Source organism: Mus caroli, chromosome 4 (assembly GCF_900094665.2).
Source record: "Mus caroli chromosome 4, CAROLI_EIJ_v1.1, whole genome shotgun sequence".
Classification (NCBI taxonomy): domain Eukaryota; kingdom Metazoa; phylum Chordata; class Mammalia; order Rodentia; family Muridae; genus Mus; species Mus caroli.
The window spans coordinates 79906727-79926117 of record NC_034573.1 but is presented as its reverse complement, the minus strand read 5'-3'; the positions used below and the strand labels follow the sequence as shown (position 1 = coordinate 79926117).

General features: G+C 44.0%; 1 protein-coding gene across 8 annotated transcripts in view; it reads left to right on the top strand.

Annotated features, from left to right (window-relative positions):
* The window catches only part of Slc24a2 (solute carrier family 24 member 2), a 237444-nt gene that overhangs the window by 157699 nt on the left and 60354 nt on the right, over positions 1-19391 (top strand). For 5 of the 8 annotated variants that reach the window (XM_029476317.1, XM_029476321.1, XM_029476320.1 and 2 more), the window contains one exon: positions 12257-12307. The exons of the other annotated variants lie outside the window; for them this stretch is intronic. In XM_029476317.1, the coding sequence (XP_029332177.1) occupies positions 12257-12307 (51 nt within the window). The remainder of the gene's footprint in view (positions 1-12256; positions 12308-19391) is intronic. 8 annotated transcript variants of the gene reach the window in all.

Sequence of the window (19391 nt, the reverse complement as noted above, 5' to 3'; positions counted from 1 at the left end):
CTTTCATAAAGGAGGACTAAGAGTCCCAACAGATGAAAAGCAGTTTTCCAGTCAGTGCTTGGATACAGGGGCGGAGCAAAGGACAGAGGCAAACCTGGGGGTGAAAAAGTATTTTCAAAATGCAGATGTACATATGGCATACATGAACATAGTCTGTGCCATAGCCCGTTCAAGGGCTTCCTTCCAAAGGAAAGGCATTTGAGCCAAATGCCTGCCTTCAGTACTGAGATGGTCATTCCTCCTTATGCCATCCATCTGGGAAGGGCTCACCACCATCCTAAGGATGCTGCTCCTATTGAGACTATGAATCCTCAAGTGACTCTCAGGCTCCTGCCTCTCCTGACCTTACCTGATAAAGTCTACCACATCTGCCTTCTTCATGTCAACCACGTAAAATCATCCCTTCACCCACACCACATGGTCCCTTACCAGTTGTTCGTGCTCGAATAAGACTGTATTATATACTCATGCATGCACGTGTTTTGGGGGGGGGAAGGCAAAAAACATTGTTGATTATGTAAGGCTCTTCAGTCTCTATTAGATGTGAGTGGGGCAGGAGTTTGGGGAGTATACATCGACCCATTCATTTATAAAGAACTTTTCTTTCACAAGCTGGCATGCGAAGCAATCCCATTTAAAACATTTTCTTTGGGAACGCTCACTATATGTAAAGTTTCTGGGGAACTATTAGGCAGTGCTTGCCCCAGATTACTTGTGGACAGCCAGCTCAAATGCCATGGTTGAACATGACCTTTGCAGTATCTACACAGCTCCTTTCATTTGTCTTCTAGGGTGGCAGTTCTCATGCCCAAACAACTAATAATGGAAGGAACTTTGCTTTAGCTTAAAAGCCTTCAGGACAAAACACTCGTCATTAGTGGGAGTTAATGTCATGCCTGAAAACTATATAATAAGAAAATTCTCCCTCATGAGAGAGAGATTTGGCAGGATCCAGCAGACATGGAGGCAGGAGCAGGAAGCTGAGAGATCAAATCTTCCAATGGAGAAGAAAGCAGAGAGCCAATTGGAGATGGAGTAAGCATATAAACACTCAAGGCCCACCCCGGTGATGTGCTTCCTCCAGCAATACTCCACTTCCAGGAGTTAATGGGTCCTGGAAGGATGGCTCAGGAATGAGAACACTGGCTGCTCTTGCAGAAGATCTGGGTTCATTTCCAGCATCTGTACCTCCAGTTCCAGGGGATCTGATGCCCTCCTCTGACTTCTGTGGGCTTTGCACACATATGGCTCACATACATGCATGCAGGCAAAACACTCACATAAATAATTTAAACAAAAAAGAAGAAGAAAAGACACTACCCTCCAAGGTTTCCACAACATCCCCAAATCGTGGCACCAGCAGAGGAGCAAGTGTTCAGATAGGGACATTCTCACTCAAACCTCCAAGGCCAGCTTCTCCCGAGGTTGAATACCAGCCAGAACAGCTCAGTAAGAGCTTAGATGGAAATTGCAAGTTGGAAGAGTTCTGAGGGTATAGCTTGCTAAATTGTAGGATACTGAAGAAGCATGCTTGAAGCTCTGGGTTCAGTCTCAAATACTACAAAATAAACCCTTGACTTCTCCTTTTCTGTATTTTCCCCTGTAAGGGAGCCTGTTTAGCCCTGGATGACAGCATGGCTGAGTTTCTACCACTGACCCTCTAGTGAACAGAAGTTATCCAGGAGTTGCAAAGCTAGGGTTTCTGTGTCTACAAACTTCTGTCTTTTATATAGTGAGGAAGTTGTGAGGCATAGTATTTCATGTGTTTTCTTTGAGAGGTCTGAATGTTGCCTGGAGTTCATAGCTTTAGTATGGTCAGCAGACATCAAAAAAACAAAAGAACAAAAAAAAAAAAAAACAAAAACAAAAACAAAAACAAAACCCTCCCTTTCCAACATAGTGGATGAAAACCTAGAAAAGCAGTTGCTGCACTACTTTTTAAACCCCACTGAAGCATCCCCAGGCTACTCTTAGAATCCACCAGGGCTAGAAGATTCTGCCTCCTGCTTCATTCATCATGTTCTCTGTATAGCTTTAGGTATATAATAGACTATTGTGAAACATATCCCAGTCCTCTATCTTCAGTCATCCATCTGTAGGGCCCCTATCACATAGAAGAGTATTTAAAGAAGTCAGTCCAGTGAATGGGGTTACACTTAGAATGGATGGTAAAATCTTAGGGAATCATGTTAGTCTTCCTCCAACTTTTAATCCAGTCTTCTAAGTTTGTCTTCATGTGGGCTGCATATTTCTGCTGTGGTTGGGAGCTAAGTACATAGTGAAATCGCATCCAGGACAATACTGCCCTAAAGGACCTACAATCCCACGGATGCTTGCTTCTCTCCATTACTTCTGCATCAGAGAATTAGTGGCTTTTCTCTTGTGTCTTCTTACCCTGGAATCACTGTTCTCAGCCCCTCTCGAATGTTCACGGGTCCATCTTACCCTTTGCCTTGATTTTCCCTTGGATGATGAGATTTTGTGTGTTTCATTTTCTTCTCTCCCAACTTCCTTCCCCTATGTCATGTATCAGAAGGTAGAAGCCTGGCTGTGCAGGTCTAATATCTGGATATACTTTAGCTCCAATTCTCTGTATGGCACAAACCACTGAGTCCAGAAGATATCCAGGAGCACGTCCGCCATGTTCTCCAGCCAGAGTGTAGCACTCTTCTCAGAAGTATCTTCTGTCCCATTCCCTAGGTGCTGTCTGTGTGCTGAGGTCTCATTCTTTTGCATGAAGTAACTCCTCCCACTAGAGAAAGAATTACCCAGCATTCCTAGAGTTACTCCACAGACATCCTTCCCTTCACAGACTTCCTCCCAACAGATACTAAAGAGTAGTAGAACCTGCAGAGTTAGAGCAGTAAAAGAATCATAGGCAGAGGTAACAAAGACAGGGCTGGAATGAGACAATCGGAAAACTTTAAAGGGGATTTAATTGTTGATCACCTACAGAGCACCAGGAACTCTGCAGGAGGCTGAATTAACAAAATGAGTACAGTGGTTCCTTGCCCTAACCAGTATAAAGCAAACTGGTTAAGGTAGCTTTGACCAGCACAACAACAAGAGCAAGTATCTGACACAGGCGTGCAGGAAGGAAATGGCTAATGCTAGGGTTGGGGGCATTCAGTGATGCCTAGAGGGACCATAAACCTTAAAGCATGTATTTGGAGTGGGAAGTAAATTGGGACATTCAATGAGGGTCCAACAACAAAAAGATCGTATGCCTAGGGGTAAGAAGTAATGGATTTTCCCTTTTGGCTTTTGAAAAGATTGATTGACAAGTGGTATGAAAACACCAGCAAAGCAGAATTCAGATAAGACCACCATTGCAGTAGAACACACTGACCTCTTGTAGGACAGAGGCAGAGCAGAACCAGGGAACCTCATCTCTGAGATGACTGAGGCTCTGCACAAGCCCCTGAGCTGCTCAGCATCGCCTTAGACATCCCTCCCCCAACCGCAAATCTTACTTAAATTTATATTTTTATGAAACATTGGCTTCTCTGTATGGGCAGTCTCATCAGAAGTCTTTTCTCAAAAAAAAATCAGGAGAGCTGAATATGTAACCAATTTTAAGACCAGCAACAAACGTATCTAGAGCCTTTAGATTAGGTAGACAGAGAGTGCCTATAGCGATGTGAAAATGTAGCCAGTATGTTTGAAGATGTTATCAGTGAAAAGCTCAGCTTTCCCCTCCTCCTCACTGGCCCCTAAAAATTAAGACCATGTTTTAGAAATATGTTATTAGAACAGCCAAATTAAGTTGTTAAAGCCAGCAAATGCCTGTAATCCTCAACACAGTTCTCCAAGATGGCTATGGTTGTTCCCATTTACAGAATGATGAATACTGAGTTTCAAGGAGATCGGATAGCCCCAGACACACACACACACACACACACACACAGCTCCAGCTGTGCAAGGTTATCAGCTGTGCACAAACCTATCATATTATAGTCTCACCTGTTTTTCACCTTGACTTTGGGAAAAAGGAACAAAGCACACTCTAGCAATGTACCAGGATCTGAAACCATCTGCAGATAGTTGTTGAAGTTTGAATGGCACAGTTAAAAGAATTCTCAAAAGAGACGGGTGTCCTTCTAAGCATATTGTGTTAGGCTGGGTCTTAGGATGTTCATTGTTTCATTTTGTTTTGTTTTCTGAAAAACATCCTTCCCAGTAAAAGGCTTATTCTACTCTGCCCCATCCTCTCCCTACCCCATCTCAAAAACAGAGCACAGCCTCACATCCAAGAGCCTGCTTTCTTGCCTGATCACCCAGCACATGTAAAATATGGTGAAATGCGGTCTGAGACAGCCCCTCCCAGGACAGCGCTCGGCAAGCACTGTGGCATTGCTAAGCAACACCACAGAGAAGCTCGCTGCAAATTAGGGGACAAATTTGTAAGAAGCCAGAGTATCTGGGGACTCACATGGACATTTTATTATGAACCATCTGGATGATCTACAGTAATGACCACACATTACTGTTCACTGTTCAAGGCTGATAATTCCCACATAATTATATTGACGACTTCCCCTGTGATCTAAACCTAGCTTTCAAAGTCTTCCACTGTGCTTTGCCTCGTCCAGGTACCAATCTGAAAACCGACAGAGGAGAGTTAGACCTAGTGAGCAATTTTCATTCCTCCCAAAATACAATTTAAAACACAGTAAGAAAAGTCACTTCCTGTTCTCCACTTGCACAGTGGTGGAACCACTGCCCAGGAATGTTCATAATAGATGGAACTGGTCACAATACCATAGCTTTCGGATTTCCCAATGTGGGCTCCCCTACAGTTCCCCAGAGGAAACCATCGTGAGATTCAGCCCCATTCTCGGCCAGCAAGGACCCAACTAGGGCACAAAGAAGCAAGTCTTGACCTGATGAAGAAAAGTGTCAGGCAAGCATGCCTGCTGGGTTCAGCCACCTGAATGTTCATTTATTCAACTAACATTGTAAGTAAATTGGACTAAGCAATCCGATTTTAAAGCACACGTTATAAAATTGATGAGCGAAATAGCTCCGATTCATTAAGCTTTTTTTTATTTAGAATTTATTGAAAACACATGAAAATCAAGAGGTTTCACAAAGAAAGCCAGGTATGCAGGTTCCACTCATAAGAAAGGGTCTGTGAGTGCTTCATTTACGGTACTCATTGACACATGTACATAAACCAGGAAGCAAATGAGTGAGCGAGACAAAAATGTTGGTGATAACAAACCACAAGGCCTAGATTTGCAAAGAGTTGAGACTGGAGAGTAAGAATTTCACAAAAGGGCCAGATTCAGGGGACATGAACGTCAGCGGTAATGCCGGGCGTGGTGGCGCATGCCTTTAATCCCAGCACTCAGGAGGCAGAGGCAGGCAGATTTCTGAGTTCAAGGCCAGTCTGGTCTACAAAGTGAGTTCCAGGATAGCCAGGGCTATACAGAGAAACCCTGTCTCAAAAAATAAAAACAAAACAAAAACAAACAAACAAAGCACCAAGGTAGGTACGGCAGGTACCTGCGTGTGCGCATGCGCACGCATGTACGTCCTGTTTATACATCCTACTTGGAACTCAGTAGCCGTTGTAGGATTACTGTCGTGGTTCATTTTGTGATGCTCTACCAGAATGCCTAGGTCTGGGTAATTTATAAAGCACAGAACTATGTGCTCAGTTGCTCATCATTCTGAGGATGTGGGTCTGGCGGGGGCTGGCTCTCTGCTGTCAGGACGGCACCTTGAACACACGTCCTCCATAGGCTTTGAATGTTGCTCACAAAAGCAAAGACAGAGCCCCTCCCATGATCCTTTTTATGGCACCATGGATCTATTCCAAAAGAATCTATCCTTCTAACCTGAACCGGTCTTGAACGGTTCTAAATCCCAATTTCATTGATTAAAAATTAAGTTCAATTCATGAATGCAGGAGAACCCACCCAAACCATGTTCAGCTCTTTATTTTTTGTTTACCAAGTGCTTACCTCGCTTTGAGAAACCTAAGTGAGAAGCTTTCATCTCATAGAACAAAAAGAAGTATCTTTCAGCAGGAGGAAAGAACTCCACCGGGCAAAATGTATCTCCGCTAGCACCTCATGTATGGCATATGTATGGTGCACGTTGAGTTCAGCTGTTCCCAGGCACCTGTGCACCGAGTCCCTGTTGAAGAGCCACTCAGAGAAGTTCATCTCGAATGTCAGTCTCCCACAGAATGCCACGCCGAGCTTCTGCAATGAGTCAGTACTCTGAAAGCTTTGAAAGCTTTTGAATTTGAAGGTTAAAATATTCCTTCCCTTCTCACTTGAGTAGGAAGTGAGATTCGAGGTTGTTTCCTCATTTAACCTCCATCTCTTAAGTGGTTCGAGTTTTGTTTTGTTTTTCTCCAATAAAAAAAAAAATTACTTCTGTTGGCCAGGAACATTTGATACATAAGAATAATGGCTAAAGAAAACCTTTTAAGAAAACCATTAATTTTGGTTGTCCATACAAATTGGTTTTTGAGGGGAAAAAAATCCAACCATAACGCTTAATATTGGGCTGTATTAGAAAATATCATCTTTCAGCCAAGAACTTAGGCTTAGTATGAAGAAAAATTTTCAAATTGGGAGACATTTAAAAAAGATGGTAGTTGTGCTGACTGATGGCGATCCCCACAAGTGGGAGGCAGAAGCAGGCAGATCTCTGTGAATTTGATCCTAGCCTGGTCTACAGAGCTAGTTCCAGGACAGCAACCCAAAGAAACCCTGTCCAAAAAAAAAAAAAAATGCAGTAACCAATCTATTCCAAGCACCCCACAAAACAATCATAAGATCTACAAACAGTGCAAGTGCTATGTATGATGGGAAATTACAGATGATCAACCTTTATCCTGTCATTTATAAACATTCAAGCTGGATGTCTGGTACATGCCTGCAGTCTCAGTGCTTGGGTGAGTAGATGCAGGGAGATCAGGAGTTCCAGGCTGACCTCAGCTAAGTGATGAGTTTGAGCCTAGCTTGAGCAACTTGAGTCACTGTCTCAAACATCCAAAGTAACAAGAAATAAAATCTTCAAAGCAAACATTTACTCTGCGATTAAAGGAAATCCTCGGATTTATAGAAGAGACGAAATACCTTCATTCTGAGACTAAATTAACACATTTGCTGACTTGCTTTTGGAAGTTTTCCAAGGCGTCCTTTATCGGGTTCTGTGTATTGGGAAAGAAGTATAGGTAATTTTGTCTCTCATTTGCATATCTCAAAACACTTTTGAATAGCCACCCATAGAGACAATTAACCCTTGGATAAGACTTCACTACTTTACACGAAGCTGAATTTTATAGATGTTGCTGGACCTTTGGCAGACAGAGGAAGGAGACCAGTTACTAAAGATGTTTGTAACTCCCCAGTCCAAAGCTCTTCCCGGACCAAGTCATCTGCTCCTATAAAAACACTCCTGACAAGTAATCGCCTCTCCCTGTGCCCCCACCTGGGGGGGGGCACGCAGCTCATAACCATTAGCACCTATCTTTGAGCTGCCCAGTGAAGGCCTCTTCACCCCTGTGGTAATGGCTGCAGTGGAAAAACTTGAGCAGCAGCATTGACCTTCTCGGTTTTACCAAGTCCAGAAAAACTCAACACACCAAAGCGTTCTGAATGCCAGTGTCTCTGTGGAGCTGTCCATTTGAATACTTTTATTTAGTAAATGTGAGGAGAGCTGAGCATGTGGTGTGGGGATGTGGGCTTTCTGTTTTAGACAGATTTAAAGTAAGACAGAATCTTTACTCTCAACATAAGACAAGTTAGCCAGGAACCAGCTCGTTGGCAATTACACACAGGGAAAATGTCCAGGCTCCGATCAGCACCTGACAGTCAGATAAAAAAGGCTCACATGTCCCATCCTCTCCCTCCTTTTGGTCAGTGCTTTGATTTTCCTTAAATCTGAGAGCAGATGTAAAGAATTAATGGAGAGATGTTTTTAAATATTGGCCCCATCATGATGACTGTCTTTTGCTAGTGAACAACAACTCTCTTTTGAAAACCTCTTGGCCATATTGAATTTGTCTTAACAAGCTTGGATAAGGTACCAAGTTGTCTTATTGCCCTGCTTCACATCCTAGGGGTTCTCATCTTTGTGGTACTTGCAATAATGATGGCTTTTCCCATTCTTCCCTGTGTGGGTCATCCTGTATGCTCTTCACTGCTACTCTGTTTATAGGACAGAGCAATGACCATGCTGAGGATGCCAGCATTCAGAGAGTGGAAACACCTTGCTCAGAGTCACATGTCCCATAAGCAGTACATCTTGGTTCCCAAACTACACCTCCAATTTCAAATCCCATCTTCTTCCATGCACTTTATGCTGAACATAATCCTTCCATGTAAGCCAGTACTCACCCATACATCTTGACGAGCACCGGACAGCTTAACTGCAGTTTGGACTGCAATCGGGACTAAGAAGGCCTTGATTTTTCAGATTGTCCTGAAAAGGTCAAACCCATACCCAGAAATAAAAGCTAGATCTTTGAAAAGAATAGAACATCAATCATTAATTTTTCCCATGAGATGGCACTTAAATAATAAATGTGTATTCTCTTTTGTTTCTTCACCTCTAGTTCTCATTCAAATCAAATGACCTCAGCATAGGTCCTACAACTGACTTTCCATTTCACACACACAGATTTTAAATCTTCAAACATGAGAATTCCCTGCTGCTGCTGCTCCCATTTCTAGGATTTGGTGGTAGCTATGGAATGAAGAGTGTCGAAGGCCTCAAAAGTACAGCTGAGGAAGCAGAAATCTGTGCCCGCATACTTCTTGAGAAACGGAGAAGCCACAGGCCCCAAATACCAATTCTTATTTGCAAATTAGAAACAAAACCCCTACCCTGATGCTGTTCAGTGTAAAGTATGGACCAGAACCCAGAGGCCAGACCGGTAAAGTCAGCTAGAGAGATTGCTAGCAAGTGTGGATCAAGGTGGTCAGATGAACAATAATATGTTAAGTTCCTTGGATGTGTAAGGATTTGGACACCTGGGACCCCAGCTCTCCAGGTGGCACAAAAGCCAGCATAGCACCATGTCGGGCAACATCAGTGGCCAGCCTTCAGGCTCAGAGAAAACATACCAGTGAGTTTGTATGGCACTGTGCGAGGAGGCATCTATGGTCAAATTTAGGCTCATTCCAAACACAAACCAATGGGTTTGCAATGTACCCCTCCCCATGGGCCCTGTGGTATCCTTAGAGAAATCTTTCAAAGAAGAGGTACCACATAATTTTCAGTGTGGAAACCAGGATGATACACCACTCTTTCATGAAGCTGGGACCAAACAGTTACCTTCTAAGCTTTCCAAGCCTCTTCTCTCAAGAGACTCTCAGTTGGTTCCTAGTCCAAATAAATTGAAAACAGCAGGGTGATGGCCATGAACACCTTTAATTGCAGCACTCTGGAGGCACCAAGAAGATCTGTGAGTTCTAGGCTAGCCTGGTCTACAGAGTGAGTTCCAGGACAGCCAGGGCTATACAGAGAAACTCTGTCTCAAAAACCAGAAGTAAATAAGTAAGAGAGAAAGAGAGAGAAGAGAGAGAGAGAGAGAGACAGAGACAGAGACAGAGTGAGAGAGAGAAGAGAGAGAGAGACAGAGGTACAGAGAGACAGAGACAGAGTGAGAGAGAGAGAGAGAGAAATGAGAAATGAGAAATGAGAATCAAGTCAAGGGTGGCTTGAAGTGTCATGGGTTGAGGGGTGGGTGATTTGGAAGTCAAGTTCTTGCACAGGTGAGTTTCATTATGCTTTCTGGGCCCTTACAGCAAGGTTGGCCTGGCCACAGGCTGTCAGCAAACAGTGGCTGAGGCCGTTTTCTGTGGTGGTGGTGGTGGTGGTGGGGCACCCTTGGCCTATAGGACAGTAGCCAGATGTGTGAGGAGCTCTGGCTTCTGCACACACACCGTTTATGTCCTGCTTGCATGTTGCATCCCTCAACCTGCACCACCCATGACCCCAGGATCAGGGAGCAGGTGTGTCTGGCTGGTGGAGATGTTGCCCTGCTTCCCTCAGAATGTGGCTGCCCAGTTTACAGTTCACCATCTCACCATCCCGTGGCTGCCAACCATGAAGACTGTGTTCCAGTCTGTTCAGTTCCGTCCTCCATCCTTTCCTGAAACTATCGGCTTGAGTCGATGCTATTCCCTTCAGCTTCCTCCTTCCACTGCTCGACTGGCCATGTACCTGTTGCTATGCAGCTTTTCACTGCCTCACTCCCCATTGTTTGCCTTATTTTTTCCCATAAAATGTGCTCCTGTTCTTGTTCCTGTGTACCATTCATCATGCAAGGAAGCAGCTCAGAAGCGATCTAGATATTGCCACAGTGCACGAATGTGTGTGAGGCTCATTATATGTGAAGAGTTCCTACTCTGTGTCAACATAAAGTGACAATTCAACAATGTGATTGTATTTATTATGCATTGCTCCAAGTAGAGATGAAGTTCAAAACAATAGCATCTACCACAGACAGATGCTTCACAGGTTGGGATCAAAACAGGTGTGTGCATTCAGAAAGGTTTGTGTCTGAAAGAAGATGGATCCACTAACACGCCACAGTGATGTGTCAGTACTGTGCAGAACATGGTTGACAGCCAGCTCTGCAGACACATGGCCACCCATATCCCATTTTCTGAGCAGATAATAGTGGATTCCAGCTATTTATTCCTCTGCTTTACCTGGCAGAGGAAAGGGAGCCTACAAAAAATCTATTTGTTGGCTGATAGAATTTATCAATTTACTGCAAGACTACACACACACACACACATACCTATTTTGTAAAACCACTTTGAACATAGGATTAATATTTATGAAGTATGTGGATCATTTAAGACCTCTACTCCTCTGTAAACACACATACATGCATAAACCAACTGTTCTTTAAAAAAACTTCACTAAAAGCAATATCTATAAATCACAAAAAAATATTTTTAAATAAAATTAAACTTCTTATTGAAGCACCTGCATCTCTTGAAATGATTCTAACAAAGGCTTGAATAGATAAGATCCACAAGAACTTAAAGATGGGATGATTCCCCCCCCCAAAGGTATAATTTTCTACTGGTGTATTTATATTAAAATAGCTTCAGGTGAAATTAGACATGTGGAAAGGAATATATAGAGGAGAGAGTGTATAGTATACATACCCAACGCAGGGATGTTTATCATCTGCTTTAAGCAGGTTCCTGCATCTCACATAGACTCATCAATTTCGAGTTGATTCACATGTGAGTTTTCAGCATCTGTTCAAGGTGATGGACCGTAGACATATTCTGTGGAGTCACAAGAGTGTCTCTGGAGTCTAATTAAATTCTTGAAGTTTATTGGGAGAATGTCATTATGACCATTTTTAATCAGCTTACAACACTGCTCAAAATTATGTGGGATTGTGAAAAGAACAAAAACCAAAGTTTCTGTTTTGAAACTAAAGTAAGAGACAGAAGAAATGCTTCCCTGTCTCCTCTCTCCCCTAACCCAGTCATCACGTCCTCAGTTGACACCAAGTCCCTGCCTCCCAGTTATCTACAGTACAGACAGGTCCCAGGTCATCCACACTCAGAAGCATGGAAACTGCTCCTCTACCCTGCTGTTTGCACCACAGCAGGCCATGCCTTTGTCCCTGGGTCGTCTCAGCCAGGTGGGCTCCCACTGTGAAGATGCCTCACTGGTCTTTCCAGTGTTTGCAGTGCCTCTGGCACCTTGTCCAGCATCCTGCACACATGACACGCTAAAATATGAGATCTTCGGGAATAGGAGAGTTAAAATTGGGCTCTTCATACAGCATCTCTCCAGGTAGCCTCTATTCTCTAACAGATGGTTCTGTTGAGGGCTGGAAAAGCCATGCGGTGACTTTTAGGCCACTTTACATAGCAAGTGTCTACAAGGATGCCTGCGTGTAGATGGCTGTTCTTGCTCAGTTCTTTCCTTCTGGAGTGTCACCTCTATAAAAATTGTGAGATCAGCAAAGGCCTGTGCTGAAGCACCTTTGCCAAGTATTCTGTTTTGTTGCGTGTTAAACTAACGTGCCCTCTTCTGTAACACACAGCCCAGCCCACCCTCAGTTGAATAATATATGTTCAGTGATTCTGAAGCCGTCTGCCACATGCCTCGTGTTTGCACATCTCCAGATAGTTACGATTGCCGAATCTGACAGTGTAACTCTGCATCTGATTAATTAAGAATGTGTAAAAGCAAAGATCTTGCATTATATAGCTCGTTCCTTATCTTTGTGTCTTTTACTGTGATGTTGTAGAACTTGGATCATATGGAAAACTAAAATATTATGACACAATGACTGAAGAAGGTAAGAATGATTTCAGAATTGTATGCCCCTGGCTTTTTCCTTTTCCTTCTTACATTTATGGTGTCTGTTGCTTGCCCATTTTTTTAACCTCCTTATTTTCTTCTTTGCATGATCCTCAGTAACATTGTGTGGTTTTTGGTTGGTTTGTTTGGTTTTGGTTTTGAGTTCTGCATTTTTGTCTAGTTTTCGCCATTGTGTTTAGTTGGAATTAGAGACGTGCAATACCATGGGTAATTTTGTTATTCCATTCAAACAGTCAAACCATCCTGATTATATAACACAGGCAGAGAAATGGTGTCCACAGTACAAGCACAAATCAACACCCACGTTCTCATAGGAACATACAATAACATGTCCACCCAGCGCTCACCTGGGATGCCCTGCATTTCAGAGGAGGATTAAGTTTTGATGAATGTATTGTTTGTGTAAAAGCAACTAAATAACTAAACTAACATGTACACTTTAAACCAGCATAAAACCCAGTTCTCAAGCAGAGGGCAGTGGCCTGTGTCCTCAGACCCTACTATCCCTGCCAACTCAGTCAAGAATCCTAATCTGATAGCCTAGAGCCACCATTCCAGCCACCATCACCAGACTTGTCTCTAGGAGGCTCCCACTCTGTCAGGTTGGATGAGTCACTTGAACAATTTCCTAAGTTGGAATTTATTCCTAAGTGTACTTACTAGTGGATTCCAGTCCCCATCTCAGAGAGCACCCTTGTCCCTGGCAGAATCACTTTTCATAATTATTTAATTCTGGAACAGAATTCATAGAAGAGCAATTCGACATTTTTGAATTCTTGTAAAGGGACTTTGTCTCCTCACTCAGCTGTCATTCCACCCCACGCATGTCTCCACATTTTGAGGAATATGTAATATTTATTTTAAAAAAATCATTTGGGGTTTATATACGATTCTTCCTCTGATACCAACATGCAACCAGAAGTTACCCTAGATGTCTTTCAACACAGGAAATTCCCAAGTGTGTTGCATATCTTGCATTCAGCTTCCAGTATTTCTTAGCTGCCTTAGTTTACCAAAGATTTCCTAGTTGCTTTGCATGCACAAAGTAGACCATCTGACAGTACTGAATAAGCCCATTCTCAGCCCCTTCCAGTTCTGGCTTCTGTCCATAACTGGGCCCTTCTATGTTGCTCTCCCGGGTTTCTGGTTAACCACTGCAGAGTTATTAAGTGGCCTGGCCACTAAGAAGATCTTCATCAGAGTCCTGCCAACAGCTGGAGAAATACAGGTCTTTGGTCAGTGGCCTTCCTCCAGGGAGTAGGTTGAAGGGAGCCCCCAGCCTGGTTGTCATTTGACTTCTGGCTTAGGGAGAGGGTTTGTTGACTCTCACTCATCTCCACTCTGTCCCTTATAACACCCTGTCCATGACCTACCAGTCCCACCTCTCTCTTGTCTCCCTGTCACTTTATCAACCCTTTCTCTGTTTCTCTCCTTTCTCTTTATACGACTCTCTGAGCAGATGCTGTTGTGTAGCTGCTCCTTCCTCTTTCCCTGCTACCCCAGATAAGATCATGTAGAGATAAAGGAGGGGTGCTTGCAGTCTGGTGATATTGCTTGCTAGTGATAGAGGTTGGGAGGAAGAAAACCAAACTCAAACTGTTGTCTGGACTAAGAACCAAGGATGGTCCTCAGGTCAGGAAGCTTGACCACTGGTGTCTTGGTGGCCTCATAGATCACCTTTAACCTCCTTCATCATTTTAACTGTCCCTCCCTTCATTTATTTCCCACTCACTGTCTTGTTCTTGGCCAAACACCCTTCCTCATTATGATAAGCAAACAATAACTGAAGCAGCAATCCATGACATATCCTCCTGTGATGTTACTGGTATGCTTCAACACCAAGGAAGGAAGGGAGGAGAGGAGGGAGCCATATTTAAAGCACTAAGAGCCCAGGACCAGATGGGTTTAGTGCAGAGTTCTATCAGACCTTCAAAGAAGATCTAATCCCAGTTCTTCACAAACTATTCCACAAAATAGAAACAGAANGTACTCTACCCAACTCATTCTATGAAGCACTAAGAGATTTTTGACTTAGACTTCTCTACCAGGTGACTCTTGGTCCTTGGCTGTGCTGTCAGACACCACAGCCTACAGTGAATCATGCAGACAGTGAATCGGGTCTGCTGGGTTCTCAGGCTTCTTTGATCGGAGAAATCTTCCTTATGTGGAGCTTCTTGTGGGACCACCCAGGAAATGCTACCTGCCATCAACCCTTCATGTGAAATGAGAACCTCTGAAAGAGTCTTTCAAGCACACAGCAGTCCCTTTGCAGTACCAATGTAAATGAGATCATGGAATAGAGCTTCAACCCTCCAAGACCACACTTTTTGACAGGACAAGCCAAGTTTGGCTTGAATCTAGGTTCTTGGATTCCATCAAAGAGACCCAAAGTCAACTTAGATCCCTCAGACCTGACAATAGACATTCTCTCAAGGGCTTCTCACCTCTCACTTTAAAGTAATAATCATAACTGTGATTTATGACCCTCCATGCTGTGCAATGTAAGGGAGTGTAATAAAGATGGAGGCGTCTGGGGCAATGACTATCAGTCACTACCTTTGGGAAATACTCTGCTCCCATTTAAGCAGTTTTACAGTTTGAGCACTGTGACTAGCCCTCCAGTGAGGCTTTATTATGTCGGCTCATATGATGAGTCATTATTTGTAACTATTTACAGGGATTCTCTGGGCATGATGTCAGATCAGCTACTTGCAGCAAATCCTTTTCATCCTCTTTAAAAGGATCAAATGGAAAGATGCATTATACATACCATCTCATCTCTAGAGAAGAATGGAATAGGGGCTTTTAAATACCGTCCTACACATAGTTGGCACATTATTTTGGGCACCTTCTTGTGCTAGGCGTCCTAGTAGGCACTCTGAGAAAACATGGCTGAAAAGAAGTCGGTCTGTTCCCATGAAGCTTGCAAACAAGAGAAAGTGGTAACAGAGAGAGACTGAGGCACCAGGAAGAAAACAGTAAAGACTGGAGACGTTCAGAAGATGATGTAGAAAAGATGTCTGCCAGTGGGGAAGGGAGAGGATTTTTATGAAGAAGAGAGCCTTTGAATGAGCCTTAATAGGTTAGTAGATAGGGATAAACTAGATAAGGAAGATGGCAAAAAACCAACTGACTGGACTGAGAAAAAGTTGAAGGGGGAGGCCACTCCAGCACAATGAGGTGTCCGAGTGCAGACCTGTAGGCTTTGTAAACTTTGTATTGCCCCCCCCCCCCCGTATCATGTTCACATGAATAGGCTGTAATGGCGCTGGAAGAAATCAAGGCTCATAGAAGTATCTTAGTACTTAAAGACACTGAAGTTCAGACGAGAAAAGTGATTCATCTGGGAATACAGAGACAGCAAGTGATGATGGGGGGCCAGAAGGGGGGAATTGAATTCAGTACAGTCACACCAAAGCTCTGACTTGTGCTCTGGGGAACACAGCCATACTGGTTCTCCTCTACCTCTGTTTTGGTTTGTCTCTGCAATAAAGTACTGAAACAGATGCAACAGCCCAAGCCATCTCTTCATCATCATAAGGATGGATGTGATGCCAGGAAGGATCAGGAGCAAGCAAAGACAATCTGCTTTGAGAACTTCTGCAGAGTGGGAGACATGAAATTTGAAGGCTATTAAGACATTAAACCCGGAGAAAGCCGCAGAGCCGTCCATCTCTCAGCCTTAGAAAACCTAGAGCAGGCAAAGTCCCAGCCTCACCCCATTCAAACACTGCTTCTGTAGTTTTACCCCGTTCCCAAGATGATAAACTGTCTAACCAGTGTGTCCCCTTAGTAATAACTGCACAGGAATATTTTACAGACATAAGGTGTAGTGAGCTTTCCTTTTCCCAGGGACTGTATTTGCTTTTGGAACAAGACACTTAGTGAAATTCTAAAAACAAATGTATAAAAGCTAGCTCAAAGACAGTGAGATGGCTGAGCAGGTAAAGACACTTGCTGCCAAGTCTGATGATGTCTCTAGTCAATCCCCAGGACCCATGTGGCAGGAAGAGAGAAACAGTTCCTATAGATTGTCCTCTGATCTCTAGATACACATGCAGCACAAGCTCCTGCCCCCCTCCGAAGAAACAAATGTACAAAAGAAAAGGTTATCTCAACCTATTTCTTCTAGCTGACCTACTCTTCCCATCCCCAGTTTATGTAGTAGATTTAAAGCAAAGGCTATGTGCCTAAGTCATCACTTTTGCTCTATGGAGATCAGCATTTTATAGAGACAGGTAGGTAGCTGGACAGTGACTTTGACTGACATCATTGAAAGCTATGATCTGTAGCCAAAGCTGCCCGCATCATAGTGGCCTGAAATGGCTGCCACTCAACAAAACCTTTTGCAGAAGAGAAGATTTAACCCCCCCCAAAAAAAATCATTCATTGATCATTAGCATAAATAAAAGTAAGGTAGAAAACGTTGTGAAGGTGAGAACAAAAATTATTAAGACCTTTCCTTGATGGAATTAATCCTGTTTCATGGCAACCAACAGCCCCTCTATGTCACCAAGAAACTATTAATATTGTGCATGAATCATGGAGTCCTAAACTAGATACATGGCTCGATTTTTGTAAAAACATTGTTTCAAAGAAACAAAAGCACCAAGCACTCACACGGCCCTCCAGCCATCCAGAGTTCTCTTCCAAAGATAGGTGGGTTTTGGAACGCTGTTCAGCAGTGTTCTCCATTGCCCAAGATACATCCTGTAAAACCATAGGAATAAAACAAGTTTGTGAGCTGCCCGTTGCATTTCCTATAGATTTTAATCATTGCTTGAATATGTATGGCTATGTCGTACACAGTGGCATTATCAGATAGGGTTGACTCAACAATAAATCCAAATTAACAATGTCTTGATCAGGTAGAGATTCATTTTTTTTCTCTCAAGGGTAGGACCTGGAAGATATGGCTGTCCTACAATAATTCAAAACCCAGGATCCTTGTACCTGAGTTCAGCACCCTAAGGACTCCTCGTGGTCCAAGATGTCTGCTGCTGAAGTCCCAGGATCACATCCATAGTCTGAGAAGGTGAAAAGGTCAAAATGATTCCATAATCAGATAATCACAGCCCCTCCCCCTCAGATAGTCACAGCCCCACCCCACCTCCAGATTGTCACAACCCCATTCCCCAGATAGTCTCAGCCCCTCCCCCTCAGATAGTCACAGCCNCCTCCAGATTGTCACAACCCCATTCCCCAGATAGTCTCAGCCCCTCCCCCTCAGATAGTCACAGCCCATTCCCCTCAGATAGTCACAGCCCCACCCCCTCAGATAGTCACAGCCCCACCCCCTCAGATAGTCACAGCCCATTCCCCTCAGATAAGTCACAGCCCCACCCCACCTCCAGATTGTCACAGCCCCACCCCACCTCCAGATTGTCACAGCCCCACCCCCTCAGATAGTCACAGCCCCACCCCCTCAGATAGTCACAGCCCCACCCCCTGTCACAGCCCCACCCCTCAGATAGTCATAGCCCCACCCCCTCAGATAGTCACAGCCCCACCCCTTCAGATAGTCACAGCCCCTCCCCCACAGATATTTTCTTTATGATTTCAAGGGAGCTTCTCTGAAAGTCCTTTCAATAAAACTTAAAGATTTTAATTCTCATCCACTGATCTTTCCATCATCACTCCTAACTATGAACCTAGCATTACACAGGCAAGCCTTGCCACATGGTTAGTTTCAAGACAGACTGGAAATGTAGAAAGAAAAAAAAAAACCACTTGGTAAATTACTGCCCCTAATAATTAAGTAGTAAGTCATTAGGAAATGAAAATAGAAGAGGCACTGATGGGCACCTTGAAGTCTCATGACAGGGAGATCTCACTTTCCGAAACCTGTGTGTAGGTGAGGAAGGCAGAGATAGAGGCAGTGTGTGAGACCTCAAGAGCTCATTGTAACTTTGGGAGTCCCAGGAGACAGCCAAGCAGAGACCCTGAGAAGGCTTTATAAAAGGCTGAGCTTGGGGGCAGAGGGGGGAAGGGATGAGCTTGGCAGAGCTGTTGAACAGAGCTCTAGATGTAAATTTGAAAGTCATACATATATCCTTTGTGGTAACACAACTGGATGCTAATATGTCACTTGTAGATGGGAAGAGATGGCAGCTGATTGAGCTTTGGTGACTCTGAAGCTGTGAATCTACAAAGAAAGAGGAGGCCCAAGTAGGAAAGCCACAAGGTGAGGAAGATGCCCCAGAGAGCAAGGGAAGATCACATTCCAAAGGGGACAGCTAACAGATGAGAGTAGCAATGAGTGGGCCATGAGAGCAGGAAATTACAGTGCACTTCCCAGTTGGGGAGGTGGTGGTGTGTCATCATGATGGGCTCTAGAGATAGCTTTAAGACACTGGATAGTGACTGAGGAGAAACAGGCTTCAAATGTGTGGGTTGCGGCAGTAAGGGGCTAAGGATGGCGAGGCTCTCCTGTGTGGTGTTGCCATGTTCCTAGGGTTGGCAGCAGAATGATTAATAGAGAAAACTATGATGGGAAGGGTTAAAACCTTCAGAGAGGGTAAAAGGAAGAGGGCTTTGGGGTGTAGAATTGGTGGGGTTACTGGGTGAGGGAGATGTTCTAACAGCAAGAAGGGAGTGGAGAGGTTGTTTCAAAGGCTACAGATGAAGGGGGAGCCATCTATACATAATGTTCGAGTTGGAAGAAAGTTGCAGAGAAGAAGTCGAGGACGGCAGAGGTTTGCCGCCTTCGGATCCGGGAGGTTGCATCAGGTTAGAAACAGTCAAGGCCGTCTGGAGATGTGGGTCAGGATGCTGGTGGGCGATGCAGACTTCTGACTGGGAGGAAAGGATGTTGTTGATATGTAGGAACAGCCTAATGGTTCTCACCTTTCTTGGAATGAGTCCATGGGCCATCTGTCATGGAAAGCAGTGTCTGTCTTGTCAGAAGGGAAAACTTCAGGTCCCTTGGGGATCAGCTGGTGGTAATGTCTCGACTAGAGAAAGAAACCAGCCTTCCTCGGTTCAGAGAGAAATTTCAACCCAGCCTAGGAAAGCTTTTCTCCTCAGACATCTCCATAGGCAGGGTGGCCTTGCTTAGGAAG